The sequence below is a fragment of the Silene latifolia genome, chromosome 5 (genome assembly GCF_048544455.1).
Source record: "Silene latifolia isolate original U9 population chromosome 5, ASM4854445v1, whole genome shotgun sequence".
Lineage (NCBI taxonomy): Eukaryota > Viridiplantae > Streptophyta > Magnoliopsida > Caryophyllales > Caryophyllaceae > Silene > Silene latifolia.
Window position 1 is genome coordinate 88,172,257 of NC_133530.1, and position 23,701 is coordinate 88,195,957.

Sequence of the window (23,701 nt, forward strand, 5' to 3'; positions counted from 1 at the left end):
CGTTATCAAGTTCTTTTTTACTATGGACTAGAACAAGAGATTTTTAAGACTAAGAAGATTTGCGGGGTCAAACATTGTTCATCTACACACCGGTTTGTAAATGTGAGGCTAGGCCACTTTTCGCATCAAATGACGTCTACTTCACAAAAATGACAAAGATATAGAACAAGGTTGCTTAAGTGCATTAAAAACTCGATCGAGTTTGGGTCTACGTCGTGATTAAGAGGTCAGATGTATACAATCTTATCCTTTTTGTTTCGTTATCAAGGTCTCTTTTATTATGGGACTTCTAAAAGGAGATTTTTTAGACTAGGAAGATTTGCGAGGTCAAACATTGTTCATCTACACACCGGTTGGTGAATGTGAGACTATCTAGGCCACTAATCGCATCAAATGACGTCTACTTCAAAGTCGTCTGCTCGGTCAAGAATAGAATTCCAAATAACACCAAATTATGTGAAGAAAACTAGAAACAAAAGAATTTTCAAAGATAGTGAAAAGGGAATTGCTCAGGAAACAACAGTGTCATCATAGGCAAGACAAAATGTAACACATGATGATATACAATATATAAAAGGTAAAGATCCATACCATACAATACTGTCTCTCCTGGGAAATGAGCAATTATTTGGGCCCTGCAATGGGAGAAAATCATGCTCTTTGCTATCCAACATTTTATTCCAATGCCAGAAATTACCAGAAGAATAGATCACATATTAGGAATTATCAGAATAATCAACCTGTTTCCCTGCATGCAAAGTTTCCGGTGATCTCGCGCAATGCTTTGATTCTTAGTCGCGACATTATTTGGGTTCGGCTAACTTAGATAATCAACTAGACATCAATATGAATGACATAGATATAATCAACAGTTATTCTTGCTTGTGACAAAAAAAGACAATTCTGATACGTCAGAAACTTGTGAAGGCCCGATTTTGGAAACAATTTTGAAACTAAAAATTAAATGAAACCCTATTCATTGATTGAACAAAATAATTTGGAGATCATCATCTTCTATAGTTATTAGAATTAGAATACAAGATTATAATACTCCATGCTAATTAAGAAAATTAATCAACCATAACATTCCTTCAAGAGACCTTTGCATATCCAACATTTCAAAAGACTCCCAAAGAAATTCACTCATACTAATTTTTTTTTTTTGGTGAAAAAAATTCACTCATACTAATTAACGACATAAAATTAATAATTCCGCAATTTCATTAATTGAACTCAATTAATAGCATTATTACCATAACTTGAACCACCAAGCATTCCACCACCACCACCGCGAGTAGCCCCATACACATCGGAGGGATGAACAAGGGGCGTCAACAAAGACGCCCCATTCCTCCCTCCACCACCACCGCCACCCAAATGCAACTCCGACAAATTAGGAAATAAACCTTCTCTTGGCTCAACACCTTGATCATATAGAAAACCCTTGAACACATGCCCACCTATTTTAACTACTGCTTGATATGCAAACTCGTCTTCACCGTCGTCGACAGCCGTGACTTTGACGCATTTGAACACTGCCGGCGCCCTTACTTGTCCCGGTAATGTCTCCTTAAAGCTCGCGTCTACCTCCACAACACAACACAACACAACATAACACAACACAACATTCAATTAAACACATACATTATACATATACACCAAAACATCAAATATATATTATTGCTTAAAACAATAATTCAAATTGTTTAATTAAAAATGTTACTCAATCTAAGTAACTATACTGTATTTATTATTAGAAGGTCTATTTTAAGATTTTTGTTTTATAAATAACCAAGTCTAAATTTCAATGTCATACGTATTACATTATTTTCATATTGTTAGAGGATAACAACGATCTTAGCTTAAGCTGATGGTTGGAGTTCAAGATCGATTTTATACGCTAACAAATACGAAGTATCAAATTACAAATTTTAGAGTACTTTAAAGCATAATTTACACATAATCAACATAACTTGAACACAAAGAGTACACATAATTAATTTTTAAATAAAATTGAGCTGTAATAACTAAATAATTCCTCCATTTCTTACTAACATTTCATTTCTCGAATTCTCCCTCACATATTTTGAAAATCGGAAAGAACACGGTAAAATTAAGGTTAAATAAATAAATACAAGATCAATAATGTGAAACATGAACTCAAAACATTCAAAAAATCCAAGACAAAGTTAAAATTAGAGAATGTTAAACAAAAAGTATTATAAAACCGTTTTACAGAAGACTTACAGGTAAAAAAAAGCCCTCACCTTGGCGACTCGAACTAGTTTCAAAACTCCGAGGTGGAGTATGATTATTATTATTATTATTATTGTTGTTGTTGTTATTATTATTATTAGAAGTCGAGGTATGAGAAGTCGTTTGAGACGATATCAACCTCGGCTTCTTAGCACCAGAAGTCGACCCTGACGACGCACCACCACCATTACCACTATTACCACCACCACCGATCATTTGCCTCTCCCTACGCCTCGCAGCGGGAACCCACGTGCTCTTCACGTGAGTAGAACAATCAAACCCTCTACTCCTACAACAAGTCCTACACCTCCTATGCCCGCAATCCTTCTTCGCCTGGTTCCCGCAGTCCTGACACGTGGCAGTCAACCCTGATGATGACGTGGACTGATGGTTGTTCACCAGGGTGGGCCCCGGCCCAGACCCAGGCCCATGCCCATGCCCACCCTGGTGGTCGAAGTTGATAGTCTTCTGCCACGTGGCTGCTAGGTAGTTTGGGTCTACGAGAAACATGGGACCCATTTCGGGAGGGATACCGTAGTTCAGCCGTGGGCCCACTGAGATAGTGGGCCCCGGAGTGAAGCCCAACGAGAGGTCGTTGGTGGTGGGGGTAGTGTTAGGGTCCACGTTGTTGTTTGTTGGGGCCCATTCGGCGAAAGCTCCGCAATCGGAAGCTAGTCTCCTTGTAGTAGCCACCACTGCGGAAAGAATAAAAACGTAAAGAATCTGTTGAATCGGAAAAGAATAGTAGGGAGTAATATTTTAAGTTTGGGGGTTGGTTTCTCCCGGTAATTCTTGTTGAAGGAGCAGAAAAAGAAAGGAGGGAGTAACAGTGTGGACAGTGTGGAGAGTGTGAAAGAGAAATAATATAGAGAGAGTAGTGAGAAGCAATAATAGCGACGCTTTATCTTCCTTCTAGTGTGTTTTTCGGCTGGTTTTTCTAATTTATAGTGGCAACAAGTAGTGACTAAAAGGTGCCGAATCGGGTGGGTTTGGCTTTGGCCCGATTAACGGGCTCTTTTTAACGAACCCGATGCCCGCTCTAGTTTGGACGAGCCCGGTTTCTTCATCTAGCCAGGCCTAGAGGTGCACTTTGAGTCGGGCCAATGTGAGTCAGGTCGAGGTAGGGGACGAGCTTTTGAGTCCCGAGCACAGCATTGAGAAGGGGGCGTTGCGGGCCGGGTTGGGATCTCTTTTGCACGACCCGGCCCATATAGAGTTCATTTATTTACTTTTTTGTTATTTACTCGGCCTAGACCCGAGAAAGGAGCGAGTTGGATAGGCCAGACTAGCACATAAGCTACCAGGCTAGTTGAAAATGGGCCCGTTGTGGCTCGCTGGCCGGGCTGAGCTATCTTTGCCATGTTGGTTAGGACAATAAAAGTTTTTCATAGGCCCTAGAGGTTGCAATAAAAGCAAAAAAATATAAAAAAGTTACTCCGTAACTAATTTAATTTCTAGATCTGAGTTGAGCTCGACTCATATTCCCTAACAGGGGTCGGTTCGAGTCAGGCATGCCAAGTTTGACCTTGTCAACCCTAAGGAGAAAGAGTCCTTGTTCTATAAGTTAAACTCAATTGGATTAACTATATTGTTCTTCACTTTCGATTCAGTTAAATTTAATATAGATCCGATAAATTAACATAATAGTGAGTAAAATACAAAAAGGAAATTACTTTGTGTTATAAGAAACACAAATTCTCATTATAGACGGACACTATCCGTCTATATATATAGACGGATACCATTTTCCCTCACAAAATACTCATTTGCTATAAAGTGGGAAGCACATGGGGGTGCCCCACCTTGACCCCCTACCCATTTTATTAGAGGTCTTTACCCGTCTGTTCGTCTCACCCGTCTATACCAAGACCTATTATATAAGAAAGGGAAAGTAGGGAGGGTTTTGTTGGATAGCATATGTAAGTATGCAAAGGTCTCAAAGTCACATGACAACTTAAGTCTTTTTAATTAGCTTTAATGTTACTTCTCTTTAGAGTTAGCTGCCTAGCTAAGTATTGGTACGTAGTAGTAGCTCTAGCTAGGTCTCTCCTTTCTTCCTCCACCATTTACTTCTCTACTTCTTTTTCTACTTCTAATTTACTTCCATCCATTGATCTCAAGTGGGACCCTAATTACCTTTGATCTGAAGTTATGGGCTCTCGAGGCAATACTTCTACCGTACAAAGTGTATTTTAGCAAAGAGAAGGTGTTCACCGGTCCGGATCCAGACCAGATCCGTAGAACTTGAAAAGGTCGAAAATTGCCTATGCATGAAACTTGAGCCCGGACCAGCTACAGAAAACCCGAACCTGGACAAAGTCTCATTATAAACGGTTTTAAATTTATGATGATTTTTTTCACATTGCATTGTTTATTTAATAGTAATTTACAATATTTATGACGTAAGTTTAAGTGATGAGAGTCAATCTCAATCAAAACCAACTCTTAAAAAAATAAAAGTTCAAATTTAATTAAAATTACCATTTTAAATAGCAATTTATAAAGTTTATTTCCACTTTAACGTTATTATTCTTCTAAATCTTAATTACGCGTTAATCTTTGTATTATTACTAACCTATTTTTATAACAAAGCATCACACATTTAAATCCCTCTTAAATGTGAAAGATACATGACATGGTCCAAAAAAATATAAAAATGGAAGGGTAAAGTATTGTGGCTCAGAATAACCACCTTCCTAATTATGGCAAGCCTAGAGTATCTAAGGTTGCCAAATTTGTACTGAAATATATGTTGATCGTGAAACTGTGACTTCCTTTCTTTCACCTTCTTGTAAAATTCATGCATTTTTAGTTCCATCTCAATTCTCACTGTTAGATATCCTACACTCAATTTTTTGTAACTGACTTTACTATTAAATTATTTTATTTTCTTGAACCAAGTTCTCTAATTAAAATGTAAAGAGTAAATTTTGTGAGAGACATTTTATTTAGGGTGTAGATTAGCATAATAAATAAAATAAATTAAAAACAAAAATATAGATCCACCAAATAAAAATAAATATAAATATAGATCAATTTACTACAAATGAGAGGTCTTAGGCCATATTCTTTTGGACTGAAACGAATCCGATCTGAACTGAACTGAATTAATAGGATCTTAAATAAACTGAACTGAACTGAACTTATAGAATCTGAACTGAACTTATAAGAACTGAACTTTTCTGAACTTATGGGATCTGAATTGAACTGAATTTATTGGATCTGAATTGAACTTATATGATCTGAATTTAAATTAAGTTAAATTAATTTAACTTAAATATTATTATTATTATTATTATTATTATTGTTGTTGTTGTTATTATTATGAGACGACGATAATTACAATAATGTTTATAATTGAGTTAATATGAAAAGAATGTTCCATCAAAAAGAAAAATATATACAAGAATGAAGGAGGGAATAACGTAAAATTTGAGAACAAATTGATGATGGAGAGTAGAGATTTAAAAAAGTCATGTGAGTGGGTGATATTCATACAATTTGGAAGGAGGAAATAATTGTTAAAGTTAAAGAGTATGGATACCCTAAGCCTATGCCTACTTAACCTATGCTTGCCTAGTCTATGAAAGCAATTCCCTTGCTAAATTCTAGCTAAGTGGGTAGAGCATTATAGCTATAACCTATGCAAAGTAGTAGCATAAGTCCCCCTATACATTTTGTCCAATTCACTTCGTTTTGGCTTGTGACTTGTACTCTTCAATTACTTCACTCCTACAATACCACTCTACTTATTGTTCATTATCATTAATTGAAGAGTAACCTGATTCTACATTCTATAGATTGTACTCATAGTTGTTATGTGACCATCACATGGTAAAAAACGGATAAAAATGGTCATTTTATAATAAATAGTGAGTATTTTATGTTAAAATATAACAATGGTCGGTTTTTTTGAACATAAAATGCTCACATTTTGCCATATAATAGTAACTTTTTTAAGTGGGTGGTTTGTTGCACCATACAACGGTTTTATAATATCATAACTTGTGCAGTGTAAATATTCCAAATAATACACATATATTAACTAGAACTTGGACATGATCAACCTTATGTGACTTTTTAATAACTTTTCGACAACTAAGATGGAATTTAAAAGTTGTCTTGAATTGCAATGAATAATTCTAATAACTCTCTAGCGTTAATGAACCCACCAAACCCTTATAATTAAATTAGGGTAATCATAAAAACTGGAGCCAATTTATCACGTATATGCAAAGGACCGGTGATGGAGTTTTAATGCTTCTAAATCAATCTCGATAGGGAAGAAAAAACCAACAAATATCTCAAACTATCTCAAAAGTTTATCATTCATGGATCAATGTAGTTTGATCATTGATCCATGAATAAGGATCGGTGATCAAATACCCTCCCAAACCTATAATTGTGTCTAGTATATGAATAATACGAAGTATAGGTGTTAGATAAAAATTTCTTCAAAGGTATGTTTGGTTATTCTTTGGTAAAATTCTTCCATATCAATCGCGTTATACGTGTCAAATAGAGATTTTCTTGAAGTAGAGTACTTAATTAATTAGTGATTATTTTATATATTACTCTCTTTATTTCACTGGATGAATTTATACACTTTAAATTATTAGAATTTTTAATACAAAGCAATGTTAAAAGATATGATAAAACATATAAATCTGATTATATAATTTTCTTTCGGAAAATGCACGCGGTGCCCTTGAACTTTGATGTTTTGCCCGAAATACCCAATTTTTTGATCCGGAAATCTTTAAGAGGCTATAACTCGTGTTTACAAGCTCGAAAAGTAACGATTTTTTTTTTCAAATTGATTATCTTTTCGAGACCTACGACTTGAAAAAAAAAAATTGTCGTGTTTGGAATTCTTGACCAAGAGATATGGTCACTCAAAGTTTGTACGGTAAAAAAAACTTTGACGTACAAAAACTCCTAGCCACTGGATCCAAATACGACATTTTTTTTTTTCAAATCGTAGTTCTCGGAAAGATGATCGATTTGAAAAAAAAATTATCACTTTCTGAATTCGTAGACACGAGCTATAGCCGCTTAAAGTTTTCCGGAACAACAAATTAGATATTTCGGACAAAATTCGAAACTTCAAGGGCACCGCGTGCATTTTTCCATTTTCTTTTGTTTTCCTTCTAAACAAGTGTATAGATGCTTAGATAAAGCCTATTCCCCCACTAACATAAAAAATTCATCCTTTCACTCTAATTTGCTGCTTGCTAGAATGCTAGCTAGTAGGAAGCATACCTCCATTTGGGGCACCAAAGCAACGCCCACATCCAATAGAACGATCGCTGTGCGACTAATTAAACAACACAAACACTAAACAATTATGAATGGTAATTAGATTTTAAATGTTGCACAAAAACACATATAAAATTCATTTATTTAAACATTTCTATTAATATAAATTTGGAATATATACAGGCATACATTTGTTTTACACACAAGATTTTCAACAAACGTTTAAATATAAAATAATAGATTGTATTTCAAATTCTTATACTCCGTAGTAAAATAATTAATCTTAAGACTCAAAGAGATTGTTTATTGAGAGAGAACATTCTCATATATCAGTATATGTGTATACTCCCTCCCATTCACAATAAACCTCCCATTTCATTTTGGCACAAATATTAAGAAAACACACTACCCCACCATATAATTAAATTTGAACCACACAAATACACTACCCCACCATACAATTAAATTTGGACCACACAAACACTTACCAAAAAAGGAAATAGGGAGGTTATTGTGAATAGACGGAAAAGGAAATAGGGAGGTTTATTTTGAATGGGAGGGAGTATAAGATAATGACTCCTAATTACCACTCTATATACACCTATCTTCAATTTAATTAATGCATCCTCCATTCAACTCCACACTATCACTATGCTTTTTCACGTTTGTCAACACGTATTCTACGCGCTAAATACCGTTAGCTACGTATTTTGCAAAAATTATAAAAGTTGTAAATTTTTAACGTACTCGTAAAGACGAATCAAACAAAATCTCACATCAATATATTTTCACTTATGTATTGATCGAGAGAAAATCGAAACTGAATTTTCACTTGTGAATAGTGTAGAAAATAAAAGTGTTAGAGTGGAGTTGAATGGAGGAAGTAGCTTAGAGGTCGAACCTGAGGTTAATCGGTCTTGCCTGTTTTAGTGGTTTAGGTCAGTTTTTTACACAACACAAGATTTGCTCAGACCATACCGGATCGGATGATTAATATTTGGAGACTCGAAGATAAACCAGAGTACAACCAATATTATTCAAAGTTAATAAAAAAGGTCATGGGCATTATCTTTCGACTTTACTAACTAAGTTAAGTGACATTTACTAAGTCCGTTACATATACTCCCTCCATTTAACTCCACTTTGTAGGTTTCTATTTTGCACACTATTCACAAGCGGACATTTAAATTCAATTTTCTCTCGATACATAAATTAAAATATATTCATGTGGGATCTTATTTGATTCGTTTTTAAGAATACATTAACAATATCTAACTTTTATAATTTTTGCAAATACGTAACTGGAGATATTTACCGCGTAAAAATCGCGTTGCCAAACGTGATAAATCAAACATGTAGAGTGGAGTTGAATGAAGGGACTATATCGGTATAAAGAAAAGGAAAAAAAAAAAAAAGCAGGAAAAAGAGTGGGGGCGAAGAACAGTGTACGGCGGAGTTGCGGACAGCACGCCCTCTCCGGAAATCGGGGTTGGCTTTGGGCCTCAAATCTCAGTAATGGATCTCCTTTCCTCTTCTCTCCTTGAGCACCGTGCTTTTTCTCTTTCTATTCTTTCTACACTCCAAAGTCCAATCCAACCAATTTTCTTTGTTTTCTATGTGCTTTTTTTTCATGGATAAATGGATATCACTTGACACTAATTCTCATTTGTAAAAGATAGTATTTGCTACAAATTTATAATTGGTCAAATAAAATTCATATAGGTGGATAAAGATAAATAATTTGTGATTTTTTAGGTACTCTAATTTTGTCTCTATCTATCCAAATAGTTGATATTCGACAAAATTATATATTTCTACAATATTTAAATTGGTTGCTATATTTTTTTACTCAGTATTATTAATATTTTCCGTGTTTTATATGTAGACACACAACATGCTAAAAAATTTCCATGTATTTGTATTTGTTGTATGCATTACAAATTTATAAGTATAATTTTGAAGTTAGATGTTTTATGTTATTTTAATTTACATTATTTATAAAAAAATATAGAAGTAGCTTACCTTTGCCACATCTGATAATAAACACGAGATGGGTCTGGCCTTACCCGCGGTGGAGGAGAGAAGTCTAACTCACAAGTCCAAGAATGCTCTTATCTCCCAAAACCAATTGGCGATGGGAGAAACACCCCTAGGCCTTATAAGATAGACAATCTCTCTCTTTTTCACCGATTTGGGACTCACAAGTGGATTTATACTCCAACATCTGATAATATCCATGATCCTAATAGTTATTTTATTTGTCCCAATTACTCCTATTATTTACCTTTTTATAATTAATTGTAATAAAACGTAAACAAATAATTGAGATGGAAATATAACTAAAAAACACACAAGAAATAAACTATTACGGAGTATAATATTACTCTCAAAACGAGTAATTGAATACGTTTACTCTTTGACATTATTGTTAACCTAAATGTAATGTGGTAATTTGAAATTATGCAGAAACTATTTTATTAAATATAATATTAGACAAACATAATTTTTTTACTTTTATTTTCAGGTTTTTTGTAATTTTGCTGAATTAGCTTACCTCTATAATACTTAATTCGTTGCAAATTTGTTACGAATATGCCGTTACCAGGGAGATTTGTTGAATTAACCTTTCATACAAATTAATAAGATGCACTAAAAAGTCTTTGAAAAATAATTAGGTTCACGTGCATGCAATGTATGATAAAGGCACAACCTTTGTGTAAAATAATCACCGACCATGACGATCGGTCTCATCGGCGTCACATTTCATGACCCCTTTCTCGACATATAGGGCCATTTGGATAATTATTCATCTTAATCTTGCCTAACCTTTCTTAATCCTAGACTATAAATAGGACGAACTTCTCTTAAAGTCATATAATAATATTATTTTTCATATATTTTATTATTTCTATATTTTAAGTATATTGGTTAGATATCCACATACAATCTGGATTGTTATAGGAAATGCAAAGAAGATAATCTCGGCTCAATGTTGACTATGGCCCTGTTTTTTTGGACTTTAAGTCACTTAATTTAAGTTCACTTCAGATCCTATAAGTTCAGTTCATATAAGTTCAGTTCAGTTCAGATTCTATAAGTTTAGTTCATTTCAGATCCTATAAGTTCAGTTCATTTCAGATCCTATAAGTTCAGATCCTATAAATTCAGTTTAGAAAGTTATATGCAAAGTATCATTTTTAAAACCGACGCAAAAACATTTGACATTATTAATTATTCGATACATATATACATTGTTATTTTTAAAACAAAATTATCACTCTTCTCATTATTTGTTATCGTAATGGAACCGTAGTATAATGTATGAAGAAACCAATGTATATAACGCGAAAAAATCTTATTATCTTACCTTATGTTTTAGACTATATTTTCTTATCATTGTTTCTCTTGGCTGCCCACTAAATTCTTGTAAAATTTTTGTTTAATCTCAATAAAAGTTTGCTTTTTTTTATTTTATTTTATAATAATAATAATAAAAGTTGCGGTTTTATATAAAAGAAAATAATAATAATAAAAATAACAACAAGAACAATAATAATAACAAGAGTTTTTTTGTCAAACACAACCTTTTAAAAAAAAATTTCAAACACCACCTTTAAAAAAAAAGTTTGTCAAACACAACATTTAAAAAAAAATGAAATCCGTCAAAAAAGTCGTGTTTGACAAAAAAAACTTATTAAAGGTTGTATTTGACAAACGTTTTTTTTAAAGGTGGTGTTTGAAAATATTTTTTATTTAAAAGGTTGTGTTTGGCAAAATAATAATAATAATAATAATAATAATAATAATAATAATAATAATAATAATAATAATAATAATAATAATAATAATAATAATAATAATAATAATAATAATAATAATAATAATAATAATAATAAATTAAGTTAAACTAATTTAAGTTAATTTAAATTCGGACCGTGTAAGTTCAGTTCAGATCTTATAAGTTCAGTTCAGATCCTATAAGTTCAGTTCAGATCCAATAAGTTCAGTTCAGATCCTATAAGTTCAGTTCAGATCCTATAAGTTCAGTTCAGTTCAATTCAGATCCTATAAGTTCAGTTCAGTTCAGATCCGTTTCAGTCCAAAAGAACAGGGCCTATGAAATCTATTTACAACTCGTAATTGTTAATTATTTAAAAATGAACATGTTTCTAGTTAATCGTCTTGCTTAAACAGTGAACATGAGTTGATCGGTCAAATAAAAATAAACTTGAAATAAAAATGTTTAGCAAATATAAAAATATCATTTATTTGTGAATCGGTTCGGCCGGGGGGTGTCAGGTTAGCTTAGGTCTGACCATGACCTTGACCTGGCTTGATGGTGAGTTGGAGCTGGTTTGGTAAGGCGAGTTGAACAATTAATTATTTTTAAGTTTTTGGATCAATAGATCCAATAGAAAAGTTAGAACATCAGTGGGGGCTAGGTCGTGAGTCGGTGCAATCTGTAAACTGTCACATATAGTGTAATGAATTATACAGAGTATATGAATTTATAGTCATATCATTCACGACTGACAGTCTTAATTTAGGAAAAACTTAATTGAGTTAATCTAAGAGGCTAATAAACTACGTTTTGCATCCCTAGTTTTTTTTTTTCATCCCTAATAAATTGTCACATATCATCCCTAGTTTTGCATCCCTAGTTATCTTATACTTATATACTAATTAAGTCTACTCCTATAATGACAAATCAAGAGCATTTTATAGCTAATTTAAAAAGAAAATTCCAAACTTTGTAACAAAAAGTGATGAAAGAGTAGCTAGGTTAGGCTAAACTCAACCCACTTAGATGTAAAAGTATGTCCTAATTAACCATAACATAACTTGATTATTACCTACACTTTGCACATGGATGCATTATTAAAGCTATCATGTAACATAAAACATTGAACAAATTGTGTAGTTTCATTGCCTTACATTTGTGGAACAAATTTGTCTACTAAAAGCAAAGTTAGTGACTATCAATCAATCATTATAATATATGAGACAAAAATATGAGCATGGCAACTAGTACTAAGTAACTAGTGTGGCTTCTCAAGGGCGACTATGGACAAGGAGCAATATTGCATTGGATACGGGTGTTAAGACTTGATTGTGCGCATTATATCACGGGTAGAAATCACATCCCGAACTTCATGGTTGAAATAAGAGAGCTCTTATCACTTGAGCTGAATATAATTCAAAGTAATAGATTTAATAGACATATTTCATCGTTTTACTATAAAGGAAGTTCTACGTCCTTTCGATCCAATTTATTATATTTGACCAAACACTCCATATGTGATGGAAAATTTGATCCATTATAGTAAATTGGACTGAACTGAGTGAGTACCATACAACTCTACACGATAATGAAGAAATAGACTTGACAATAACAAATGCAAAATTACAAATATTGTACAAATGTTCATTACGACAATCTCCGGATACTTAAATCAAGATCTTATTTGTGAATATATTTTAAATTACCAAATTAAATGAAATAATGTGATATGTAGTTATGTTAATGCAAAATCTTTCTTCATTTTCATTTGTGAATGATTTGACAGTCCGTCTCATTATAGACGGCTATAGACGGATAGTGTCCGTCTATAATGAGAATTTATGATGATTTGAGTGTATAAAATTCTTTAACAAATGGGAAAAGGGAATTTGAGTGTACAAAATTTATAATCAATTCATCTTACACAATAACATGAAGAATCTTAACCTAGCAATTTAAATTAGACTAAAGTATCATGAATGGGAAAAGGGAATAAAAGACCTTGTCAAAGTTTTCCGGAATTACCATTTTTATTTAAGACCGTCTTAACTTTAAACATGAAAATTATTAAATTAAGAGGGTCTTAAGGAAGACCAACACATCTTGAATAATAAGAAACATATATAAACCGTGATAGACCTTGTTCTTCTGGATTGAAACTGTTTGAACTAAATTGAACTAAACTAAACTTAATGGAGCCGAAATGATCAAGTGAATCGAATCGAATCAACTTAGAGTGACAATTGAATTGAATCAAGTAAGAGTTAATTTATGAAAAGAAGAAATTAATCGAATGAAATCGAATGAACTAAATAAAGTTCGAATCAACTAATTAGAAAAGTCGTCCAAGTTCTATTAATGTGCTCATATTTCTTGTTTAGGACCCTTAAAACAGGACTACTATGGTCTATGAATCCAAAACGTGGAACAAAAATTAGAATGATGTTCAAGGTACCAATAATTTAGGGTTGATGTAGCTTGACAGTGATCGTCATTACCCGCACGTAGGGTTTCTATATGTACTAATATCTCGTGACACAATTTCACTTGTTTTTTGGACATAATTATGCTAATGATACTGTTAATAGTTTGGGTGCAGAGTATTTACTGTTGTCCCTTAATTTTAGGTGTTCCCTTATATTACCAAATACTTTATCACGAAATGGCTACTTTAATATGGAAAAACAACTAGTAATTTCGCAATCTTATTTGTGTTTACTCTTTGAAGTAAGTAATTGGAATAACTCATCAGGCTCATGTCCTTATACCGGTGTGACTCGGGCCTATGGGTTGTTGGAATTATCCATTGGCATGAATTTCGCCTGCACTTTGAAGAGTTAAGAACGATAAACACCTAAGAGGGGGAGGGGGTGAATTAGGTGTACCTTTTAAAAAATTTCTCGTTTACTTGGTTAATGACTAACACAAATAAGATCTATTAGGTACGAGTTTGAGAAACTTAATGGATTGTAAGTTCACAAACGGTGCAAAGAGTCTATGCAACAAGATGATGAATCACAGTTGCACAAAGACTTGACAACGAGATAGGTAGATAAAAATGCAAAGGATAAACGAATGTAAAAGTAAATAAACAAACAAGACGATGTTTTAAAAATTGGTTCACTCCTACTCCGAGTTTACGTCCAACCGTTATTTTATTGCTTGTTTAGAAATTTACTCAAACTTAACTAAACCCCTTACAATGAAAATAACTCGCCAACCTACTCCGGTTGCAATTGCTTGAAGCTACTCCGCTTCAAGACTTTCCCTTGTTCAAAGCTACTCCGCTTCAAGACTTAAAGTTCTATCTCAACGGGTTTACGAGTCAAAATCTCAAAGTGGTTCACTTAAGAACATGGAGATTACAATTAAGACCTAAACACGAGAATCATTGAACATATTCTTTATGCAACAGTTAAGCGAACTGATACTTGGAGATTTTACAGCTTTGAAAAACAAGTGAAGACTTTTGAAAACAGAAAACGGTTTTGCAAATATTTGAAGAACAAAGCTTAAAATGCAGAAATGATTTTGCAAATGTTTTACAATGAGTGTTCTGAAAAGTCTTACAATAAATGAAAAATGAAGTGACTATTTATAGAGAAAGGAAGTGTGTAAGAGAAGGATCTCAACACTTCTTTAATCTAATATCCATAGGTTTGTAGTATGCATTTTCATTTAAAATTATAAAAGAACAATCAGTTTGTGAGGCTCAAGGTGGCTGTGGTTTTTTTCCAAAGCAAAGGAGTGTTTCCCATAAAATATGGGAACTCACAATTTTGCCACAAATGGAAAAAGCATAAGACCTATTTTTAGCATGAAAAACAATTTGCACAAATGGGATTGGCATCTTTAAATTATTGTGCAAGCATATTCTTTTTGTTCTTTTTGTTCTTCAGTTTTGAAATAATATTCCTATTGAACATAGAAAGACTTTATAAAGAATTTCAAACACTTGTGAATTTTTCGGAAAATTCTCTATACGTTAGTACTGAAAAACCTTGGTGCAACAAATACAGAATCGTGCATGGTTTTGCAATCACTTATGCATAAAGAGGATATGTTTAACTACCTCGTTTACAACATTCATTCTAGGCAATGGGCTTTCTTGTCTTGCTTTCATCTTGATCATCTTGTTACTTTGATTAGCTTGTGGACTCTTTGATTGATCATCAATAGCTTCAATTTTGCTAAACAATTTAACTAAGAGGCAAACAATTAAACAACAAATGAAACTTGACATTATCAACCAAATGTGTTCTAACACACTTGATCCCAAGACTTCACCCCAACTCGCCTTACTTGAAATATGAAATGTGGAAATTCACCGTGCAAAATCTTTATTGAAAGTTGTTAAGAATCTATTAAGAATGAGATAATTATAGAGGCATGACGAAGAATTCATGAATAGTGAACAGTCAGAGCCCAGTACATGGTGTTTAAAGCCAAAAACACTAACAAAAAGGGTCAAGTTATAAGAAATTATCGTAAATGGATCGACTAGGACAGATAAGAAATCAATATGTCGCTCAACCCAACACACCAATTACTTTCTTGCAAATTAAAGCTATATTAACCTTTCACTTACATACATCGAGTCACACGTTAGACTAGCAAAAAACACGTATAAGATAATAAAAGTATGTCTCGACTAATTTTTGAATGTCGTCATCACCCTCCTAATTTAGAAGGCAGTAGATCTCATTTCAGACGGGCCATTTTACCTAAAAATGTGATATGTGCTCGTCTGAAGGTTTCGAAAATGGTCACATCTGATCATAAAATGGTCAGATTTGTAACCGTCTGACCTGTTTGAAGGTTTCAAGCGAAAATAGCCATTTAAAATGAGAATTGTATGTGTTTAGAAGGATAATAAAACAAAAAAAATAGTAAATAAAAATGCAGGTAAAAGAAAGAGTAAAGACGAGGACGGGGTTGCATCGAGCCCTGCAAATGCAACACGAGTAGCTGTACCCTTCATTCAGACCGTACTCTGCAAAAACTTCCCCACCTTAACATCTCTCTCCTCTTTTTTTTTCTTTTTTCTTTTTAATTTAATTTTCTGACTGAAAGACACTGTACTAATGTACTTTGAATAATCTTAAAATTCCTCATTTTATTTTATGTAACTATTTCTATTTTTGTTTGAGCTGATACGAATATTCTACTACGTTTTTCCAAGGTCAATTTTCGGAATTAAATTTTAACCATTTACTCGTATATAAGACGACTTTCAAGTAGAGCTGACAAAATTGACCCGACCCGACAAGATTGACCCGTAATCCAAAAATTATCTGAAAGTGACCCGATAGAGAGAATTGACCTTAAAGTGACCCAACCCAAAGTGACCCAACTTGAGTGGCCCAAAATGACAATAATGCAAAATTATGACTAGGAGTGAGCCAAACGACCCAAAATGACCCGTTGCGAAGTGACCCGACTCAAAAGTGACCCGATAACACGTTGACCCGAAAATACCCCGATCCGAATAGGTAACAACCTTTAATTTAGCTTGACCCAAATAAAAAGTTCATAGATAATAACTACCAATTTTCGTTTGAAAACTGAATGTTGAGTAAGAAATTCACGTCTTTGAGATAAATATTTTTTCCAAAAAATAAAATAAATATTCTTCCTTGTGTTCTACTTGAATTCTTGAAACATAAATGGGCTCTTTAAAGACTACTAGATTAGGTTGGGCCCCGAGCCACCAAACAAGGACTTTTCAAAACGCCATTGGTGTTATGGGCGGGCAACCTTTTATGAACAATCGAATTAGACGGAGATAGCCGTTTTATTGTTAAAATAGATTAAGTATATTATTATCCACTTGTATAGATGAAGAAGACAAAAGAATATAGGAGTAGTTTTTAGAGTAATAAATTTATCCCATTTATCTAAATAGTGTAGGCTCGACCCATTTTAGCTAGAAAACGGATACCTCCGTCTTTCAAAGACTAAGGCCCTGTTCTTTTGGACTAAATTTCAGTTCAATTTAGTTCAGTTCAATCCAGCTTCATTCAGTTCAATTATTCTCTTCACAAACTAACTCTTACTTCAATTCAGTTTAGTTCAGTTCAGTTTAGTTCCGCTCCAATAAGTTCAATTCAGCTCAGACAGTTTTAGTCCAAAAGAACATGGCCTAACTCTTCAAACAATGATAATTAGTGATATGATGAAAGGAATAGGAGGTGTGAGCTAAAGTGTTGTTGAATTGATCAACATGCGTCCTACATAGTATGAGATAGTAATTGAACTTTCATTTAAATTCATTGCTACAAAAATAGTAAATGTAAACAATTGATCAAAACGAAGAGACTACTCCGTACTGATAAGGACTAACATATCACATCACGCAATTAACATTCGTCGGGTGAAAGTAGCATAAGGCCGAATACCTATAGCAGATTCTATGTCCTATTTTCGTGTCCAATTTTGTGACTCACTAACCTTATGTGTCAAATTAAAAGTTGTGGGACACAAAATGAGACACGAAAATTGAACTGAGAATTCGAACTCAACCAACCAAAGCTACCTCTTTCAGTTTAGTGGAATCGGTGATGTTTAGGCCCAGGACCTAGCTAAGAAAAGGTTCAAAAGAAGAATTCCATGTTTTGGGAGCGTTTCGCCTCCGAAAGCTCAAAATTGGAGTTTTCTTTAAAGATTGTTTCATATTTAAATGAATTTTGACAAAACACGACGAATTGTATACAAATTGATCTTCACATAATTTACATTTCACCGTCGTTCAGAAGACTTGTGGCTACAACGAATTAACTATAAAATCTGATCAATAGAAATAACTTACCGCCGGAAGAATATAGAAGCGCTTCTTAAACTACCCAGCTGACTATCTGGGTGCTGCTTAGATTGAGTTGCTCCTCCAAGAAACTCAACATCATGAGTTCGTGACTACCGAAAACCTCGTACCTCAGACGATTCTAAAGGGCATCTGACAGATTCGACCGGGGTGAAGAGAGACATTTCCAGTATTCAACCCCTGAAATTCCACAAGAGTCGGAAAACACTAAAATACAATAGATAAGAAGTTAACGTAAATGGACGATTTCCAATATCAATCGTTAAAAAAAACATCAAACACTAAACTTAATTCCCCAATCATTTGTTACACCTTTGATTAAAATAACCCTCAGAGAATAAAAAAAAATGTAAACAAATGATTGGGACGGAGAGAGTATTTCAAAGCCGAAGAATATAAACATTAAGCATCACATAAATGGAATTTAAAACCCTAAACTACAAACACCAAATAGGCAAACTGGGCACTGGCTAGTGCGCAGACAATATGCGATAGATTCTGCTAAGCAATGAAAAGCTTGCAATGGTTTTTGATTATTTCAAACATCAATATTATTCTCTGATACATTGGCAGCTATGCCAAACAAATAGAAGCAAGAGGATTTTTACGAGTCATTTTACTTTAGTACATTGAACTCCATAGCCGAAGAATAATGATTCTTTAGCACCACCGGCACACTAGTCAGATTTGCTAAAAAAATACATCAACAGGAAGGAAAATCTAAGGTACTCAGCTGTAGGAAGAAAAATAATACGTCTCCCAATTTCAGGTATTCTGCTAGATCTGAAATCAAAATCTAAGGTACTCAGCTGTAGGAAGAAGATGCTGAAATTTAAGTCATGCACCCTCCAATTTGTCATACTTGAATGTTCTTTCATCGGTCAAAATAAGTCCAAAAAGTTCCACAGGCAGTTCCATTTAGTAAGTGGGTAGAAAATTCCAAGTATATTTATTTGTTTCGCATCCACTTTTTGTAGGACCGGCTTCTATTTCAATCCGTGTTGCATCGATCAATAGACCAATAATAAAGTTAGATTGGCATAATTATTACCGTGAAGATTGAGCTGCCACAACTTAGGCAGCCCCTGTCTTCAGCTCTGAGAGAACCTCAGCATGGCAGCAAACAGAGTAGGAAAATGCACAAACCTCGTGACATTTGAGCTTTTATGTGGTCTAAATCTGAGTCTTCTAATTGCATTTAGCGCTCATGAATCCCTACAAAAACGGGGAATATAGAATAAGTTTGGGTTGAATATAATAGTAGTACAAAAGAAGGGAGGGAGGAGGGATGGAAGGGGGTGGGGGAAGAGAGCATTGGTATCACCTTTCCGAAACTATTCTATGTAGGAAATATTTTTTTTTTTTTTCTTTTTTTTTTCAAATTTGGCTTGTAAAAGGGAAAATGGATCCCTCCATTTAGTCCCATTTTCTTTAACCCATTTTACTAACCAAGCAAGAGCTTTTAATCCCCTCCCCTCACCGTCTCTTAAAATCCCTTCATCCAAACAAAGGCATGTAGTCCAAACCACCCAAACGTAACTTTAACATAAGAATATACTCAGAATTATCATCCATCCTCAGATATTCGAATGTGATTACTATTCAATTGTGAGTAAACCATTAGTAGGGAAAGGGGGGTTGAGAGGGAAAATGATTCAATGGCTTTTTTTTGCTTCCAAGTTCCAACTCTTTTCTATGTTGATGGATTTTGATGAAGGAAGGAAAATGGATGCAGCCATTTCCTCCAACACAACTTACTATCAAGACAATAAAAATTGCTTGTCCTTTTCCGTCCCTTACCTCTATCCAAACAAGGCCTCAGGTTCACAAAAGGGATCATTAAAAAGACAAACGCAAGACCACAAAGTATGCTTAATACAAACATACAGTGACATGGAGTAATAACTAACTGCAGTAATTATGCATATTGGAAAGGTTAAAATACACTACCTTTAGAACCATTCCTCGTAAGCATGTTTTTAAGATCTTTAGCTTCCAACAGCCATAATTAAAGTTATCGAGGAAATCCAACACTGTTTTTATTGTGCGGTCGCTAAAAGTATAACTCAGAACTTATCATCTGGCACAAAACCCCTCCGAAGCATTTCATCATGATACCTAAATGCCTCCTTCAAGTTATCCTGACCGACAAAACCATTGATTAACGACGTATATGTTGACCTGTCCGGATTTATTCCTCTTTCTACCATCTTTTTGTATGTACAATTTGCGTCTTCCATTCTACCTTGTCTACAAAAGCCATCTATTATTACATTATATGATATGACATCAGGCAATATACCCTTATCCTCCATTTTATTGAGCAAGACAAAAGCTTTGCCCATATTCTCTTCTTTGACGAATCCTTGTATAAGAGTGTTGTATGTAATATTGTCGGGAAAAGTACCCTTCACACCCACCTTACTTAGGAACACTTCCGCCTTTGAAGTATCACCAAATCTGCAATGCCCTTTAATGATAGTGTTGCAAGTCACAGTAGTTGGCTCAATACCTTTCCCAACCATCTCATCCCACAGCCTAAATGCATCATTGAGACGTCCCACGGTACAAAACCCGTTAATGAGAATACTATATGATATGTGATTAGGAAAGATGTTTCGACGAATCATGTCATCCCATAATTCATGAGCCTTCTCCATGAAGCCTTCCTTACAAAACCCATCCATCAAAGTATTATATGTCACAATATCCGGTTTGAGGTTCTTGTGAACCATAGTCTCAAGCAATAACTCTGCTTTTTTCATGTCATTAGCCTTACAATAACCATGAATCAGTTTCGTGTAAGTATGATTATCAGGCAAAACACCCCGTTGAACCATTTCAATAAGAAGTTGATCTGCCTCAGCGAGCATGTTTTCTCGGCACAAGCCATTTAAAATGGTGTTGTAAGTCACCACATCCATGAGACAACCCTGTTGAACCATTTCATCGCGTAATCTCAAAGCCTCGTGCATAATACCAATTTTACAGAACCCACCAATAAGGATAGTATAGATGACGCCATCTGGTGTCAAACCCTTGGCTTTCATTTCTTTAAAGAACATCAATGCGCGATCAAGTTGTCTAGTTTTTGAAAGCATTCCGACTAGTAGAGTAAAACTAAGTACATCCGGCACAACACCACGAGAGGCCATTTCATCAAACAGCTGTTCACCATCAACAACACTACCTTTCCTGCTATACTCTAGCAACAGAGTGTTATAACTGGTAGTATCAGGACTTAAACCGCTACTCCACATCTCGTTCAGTATTTGCCTAGCCCTAAAATAATTCCCCGTCTTACACAGCCCTTTCAATAATGCATTATAAGTAACCAAACCAGGCTTCCACCCCTTACTCGACATCAAACTCATCGATTCAAGCGCACTCTCGACATCTCCATTTCTACAATAACCACTAATAAGCGTATTATAAGTCACATTATCAGGAAACACACCCTTGGCTTCCATCTCCGTCAAAAACGAATCCACATTACTCATCTTACCATCTTTACACAACCCATGGACCATTATATTCAATGTATAGACATTAACCACAACTCCACATTTAACCGCTTCTCCATACACCTCCCTCGCCAAATCAACCCACCCAACCTTCACTAACCCACCAAGAAGTCCATTACACGCATTAATCGAAACACAAACCCCTCTACCAATTAACATCCTAAATACCTCAACACCCTCTCTAAACCTACCAGCTTGCACAAAACTCCTAACTAACAAATCAAAAACACCCAAATCGCCGCCACTGCCGCCACACTTACTAAACCCTGTAACAAAACAATCCACAATTTCCGCCCTCGAAACGCCACTCTTTCTCACCATACGCAAAATCAAAGCCTGCCCATCAGACCCCCTCCTACCCCTATACAAAAAATGCACCATAGCACATAAAGAAACTACAGAATGTCGAAAATTCGGGCATTTCGATGAAATTAAATCAATAAATTGTAAACCCAGATGCAGATTATCATTACATTTATATAATACTTCAGCAACATCAAATGGGGTTAGGGTAGAATATATAGAACTGTTGAAATTAAAGAAATTAGACTTACCCAATTTCAAATTTAGCAGGATTTTCTCTACTGTTAAAGAAGGTGGTGAATTGGGGGGTTGAGTAATTTTTAATGGGGTTTGAAGATTTGATGAGGTGCATAGTGATTTGGGGAAATTGAGAAATGTTAGGGTTTTAGAAAGGGTTTTGGGAATTAATCGTTTTGGTGTCATTTGATTTTGGAAAAAGGTTTTGTGGTCTCGTACTCTTGCTCCTTCTGTCTACTAGAGCGCCGGATGAGCGCGACAATGTGACATGCTTCGACTTTTGATTTTTTTTTTTTTTTTTTTTTTTAAAGCCCCCGAGGAAAATTACTTATTATTACTCAAATCAAATTCTATAAAATGCATAATATGCGGCGGTAAAGCCATCGCTCAATCTCTACGATCCACGAATCAAGGTCGCACATGACCAAGACTATGAGCGACACAATTAAACTTTCTACCAAGAAAAGAACATTCCAACGACTCAAAACTACTACGTAACGATATAATATCACTGACAATAGGATGGAAATCACTACGTCCTTGACCCCGGGATTGCAACGCGTTGACAACTGTTTGGCAATCACTCTCGACAACCACGCTCTGATGTCCTTCTTATCGCCTCTTGAAATCCCGTCAGAACCGCCATTGCCTTCACATCCCTAGGCTCCATCTCCTGCTCCTCTACACTGTGACTCCCCACCTAACACCACCCTCTTCATCACGACAAATCATCCCCAACCCCGTACCTACTCCTTCGTTGACCCCTGCGTCCACATTAATCTTCAACACCCCTGCCTTCGGCCAAACCCAGCCCTCCAACCTCGCTTTCCCACGATCAGCCCTTTTCCCGCCCTCAACACTCTCCCATAATTCTGTCACCACATCCCTCGTTCGCTGCATAACATTATCGCCACACACCCTTTCTCCCTTGAAAACCACTTTATTGCGAGCTTCCCACTTCCCCTAACAACTCGTGTGACACCCTCATTGATTGCGGAAAAGTAAACACGTAATTCTATAGAAAAACTGACAGGATATGTTTGTAATAGGTTAAATTGGGTAAAAACCTGTAATTTTTAAAACCTGAACCTGTTATAAAGATATCCAAAAGGGAAGGTGTCAAACATGCAAGGTCCAAAATAAATCTCATGAATTAAACATCGTTAAAGTCGCGAAACAAAGTTATACAAACCAAATATGAGAAAGGGAGACATATGTCCCTAAAATGTATGTGACATAAAAAGGGTTTAAGGGTCACAATGAAATAAAACCAGTCTAGGTCCCAAGGTTACTTTGCTCGCTAGCTCGTCCATGTACCCCATATATGCATCACCTACTCATCATTCGCATTTTATACAAATACGAAAGCCACGGTCGATGGGGAGTAACTCCGAGTTCTCCCAACCACGAAATGTCATAATTAATATAACATGTAAACATAAGAATATGAATACGAATCACACGATGCCTTAGCATATAGATGCTAGACAATCGTGCTTATCATGTGAACAACAATATAAC

General features: G+C 34.8%; 2 protein-coding genes across 2 annotated transcripts; both read right to left on the minus strand.

Moving 5' to 3' along the window:
* Positions 1–1,061: 1,061 nt before the first annotated feature.
* Positions 1,062–3,013, minus strand: LOC141657792 (protein LATERAL ROOT PRIMORDIUM 1-like). Its single transcript, XM_074465132.1, has 2 exons — positions 2,248–3,013; positions 1,062–1,587 (listed from the first exon to the last, which is right to left on the minus strand). Exons 1-2 carry the CDS (start codon positions 2,773–2,775, stop codon positions 1,234–1,236), a joined length of 882 nt encoding a protein of 293 aa, XP_074321233.1. The 5' UTR covers positions 2,776–3,013; the 3' UTR covers positions 1,062–1,233.
* Positions 3,014–16,324: 13,311 nt separating this feature from the next.
* On the minus strand, positions 16,325–22,455 carry LOC141657788 (uncharacterized). Its single transcript, XM_074465127.1, has 3 exons — positions 20,067–22,455; positions 19,168–19,331; positions 16,325–18,296 (listed from the first exon to the last, which is right to left on the minus strand). Exon 1 carries the CDS (start codon positions 22,364–22,366, stop codon positions 20,183–20,185), a length of 2,184 nt encoding a protein of 727 aa, XP_074321228.1. The 5' UTR covers positions 22,367–22,455; the 3' UTR covers positions 16,325–18,296; positions 19,168–19,331; positions 20,067–20,182.
* Positions 22,456–23,701: the final 1,246 nt, after the last annotated feature.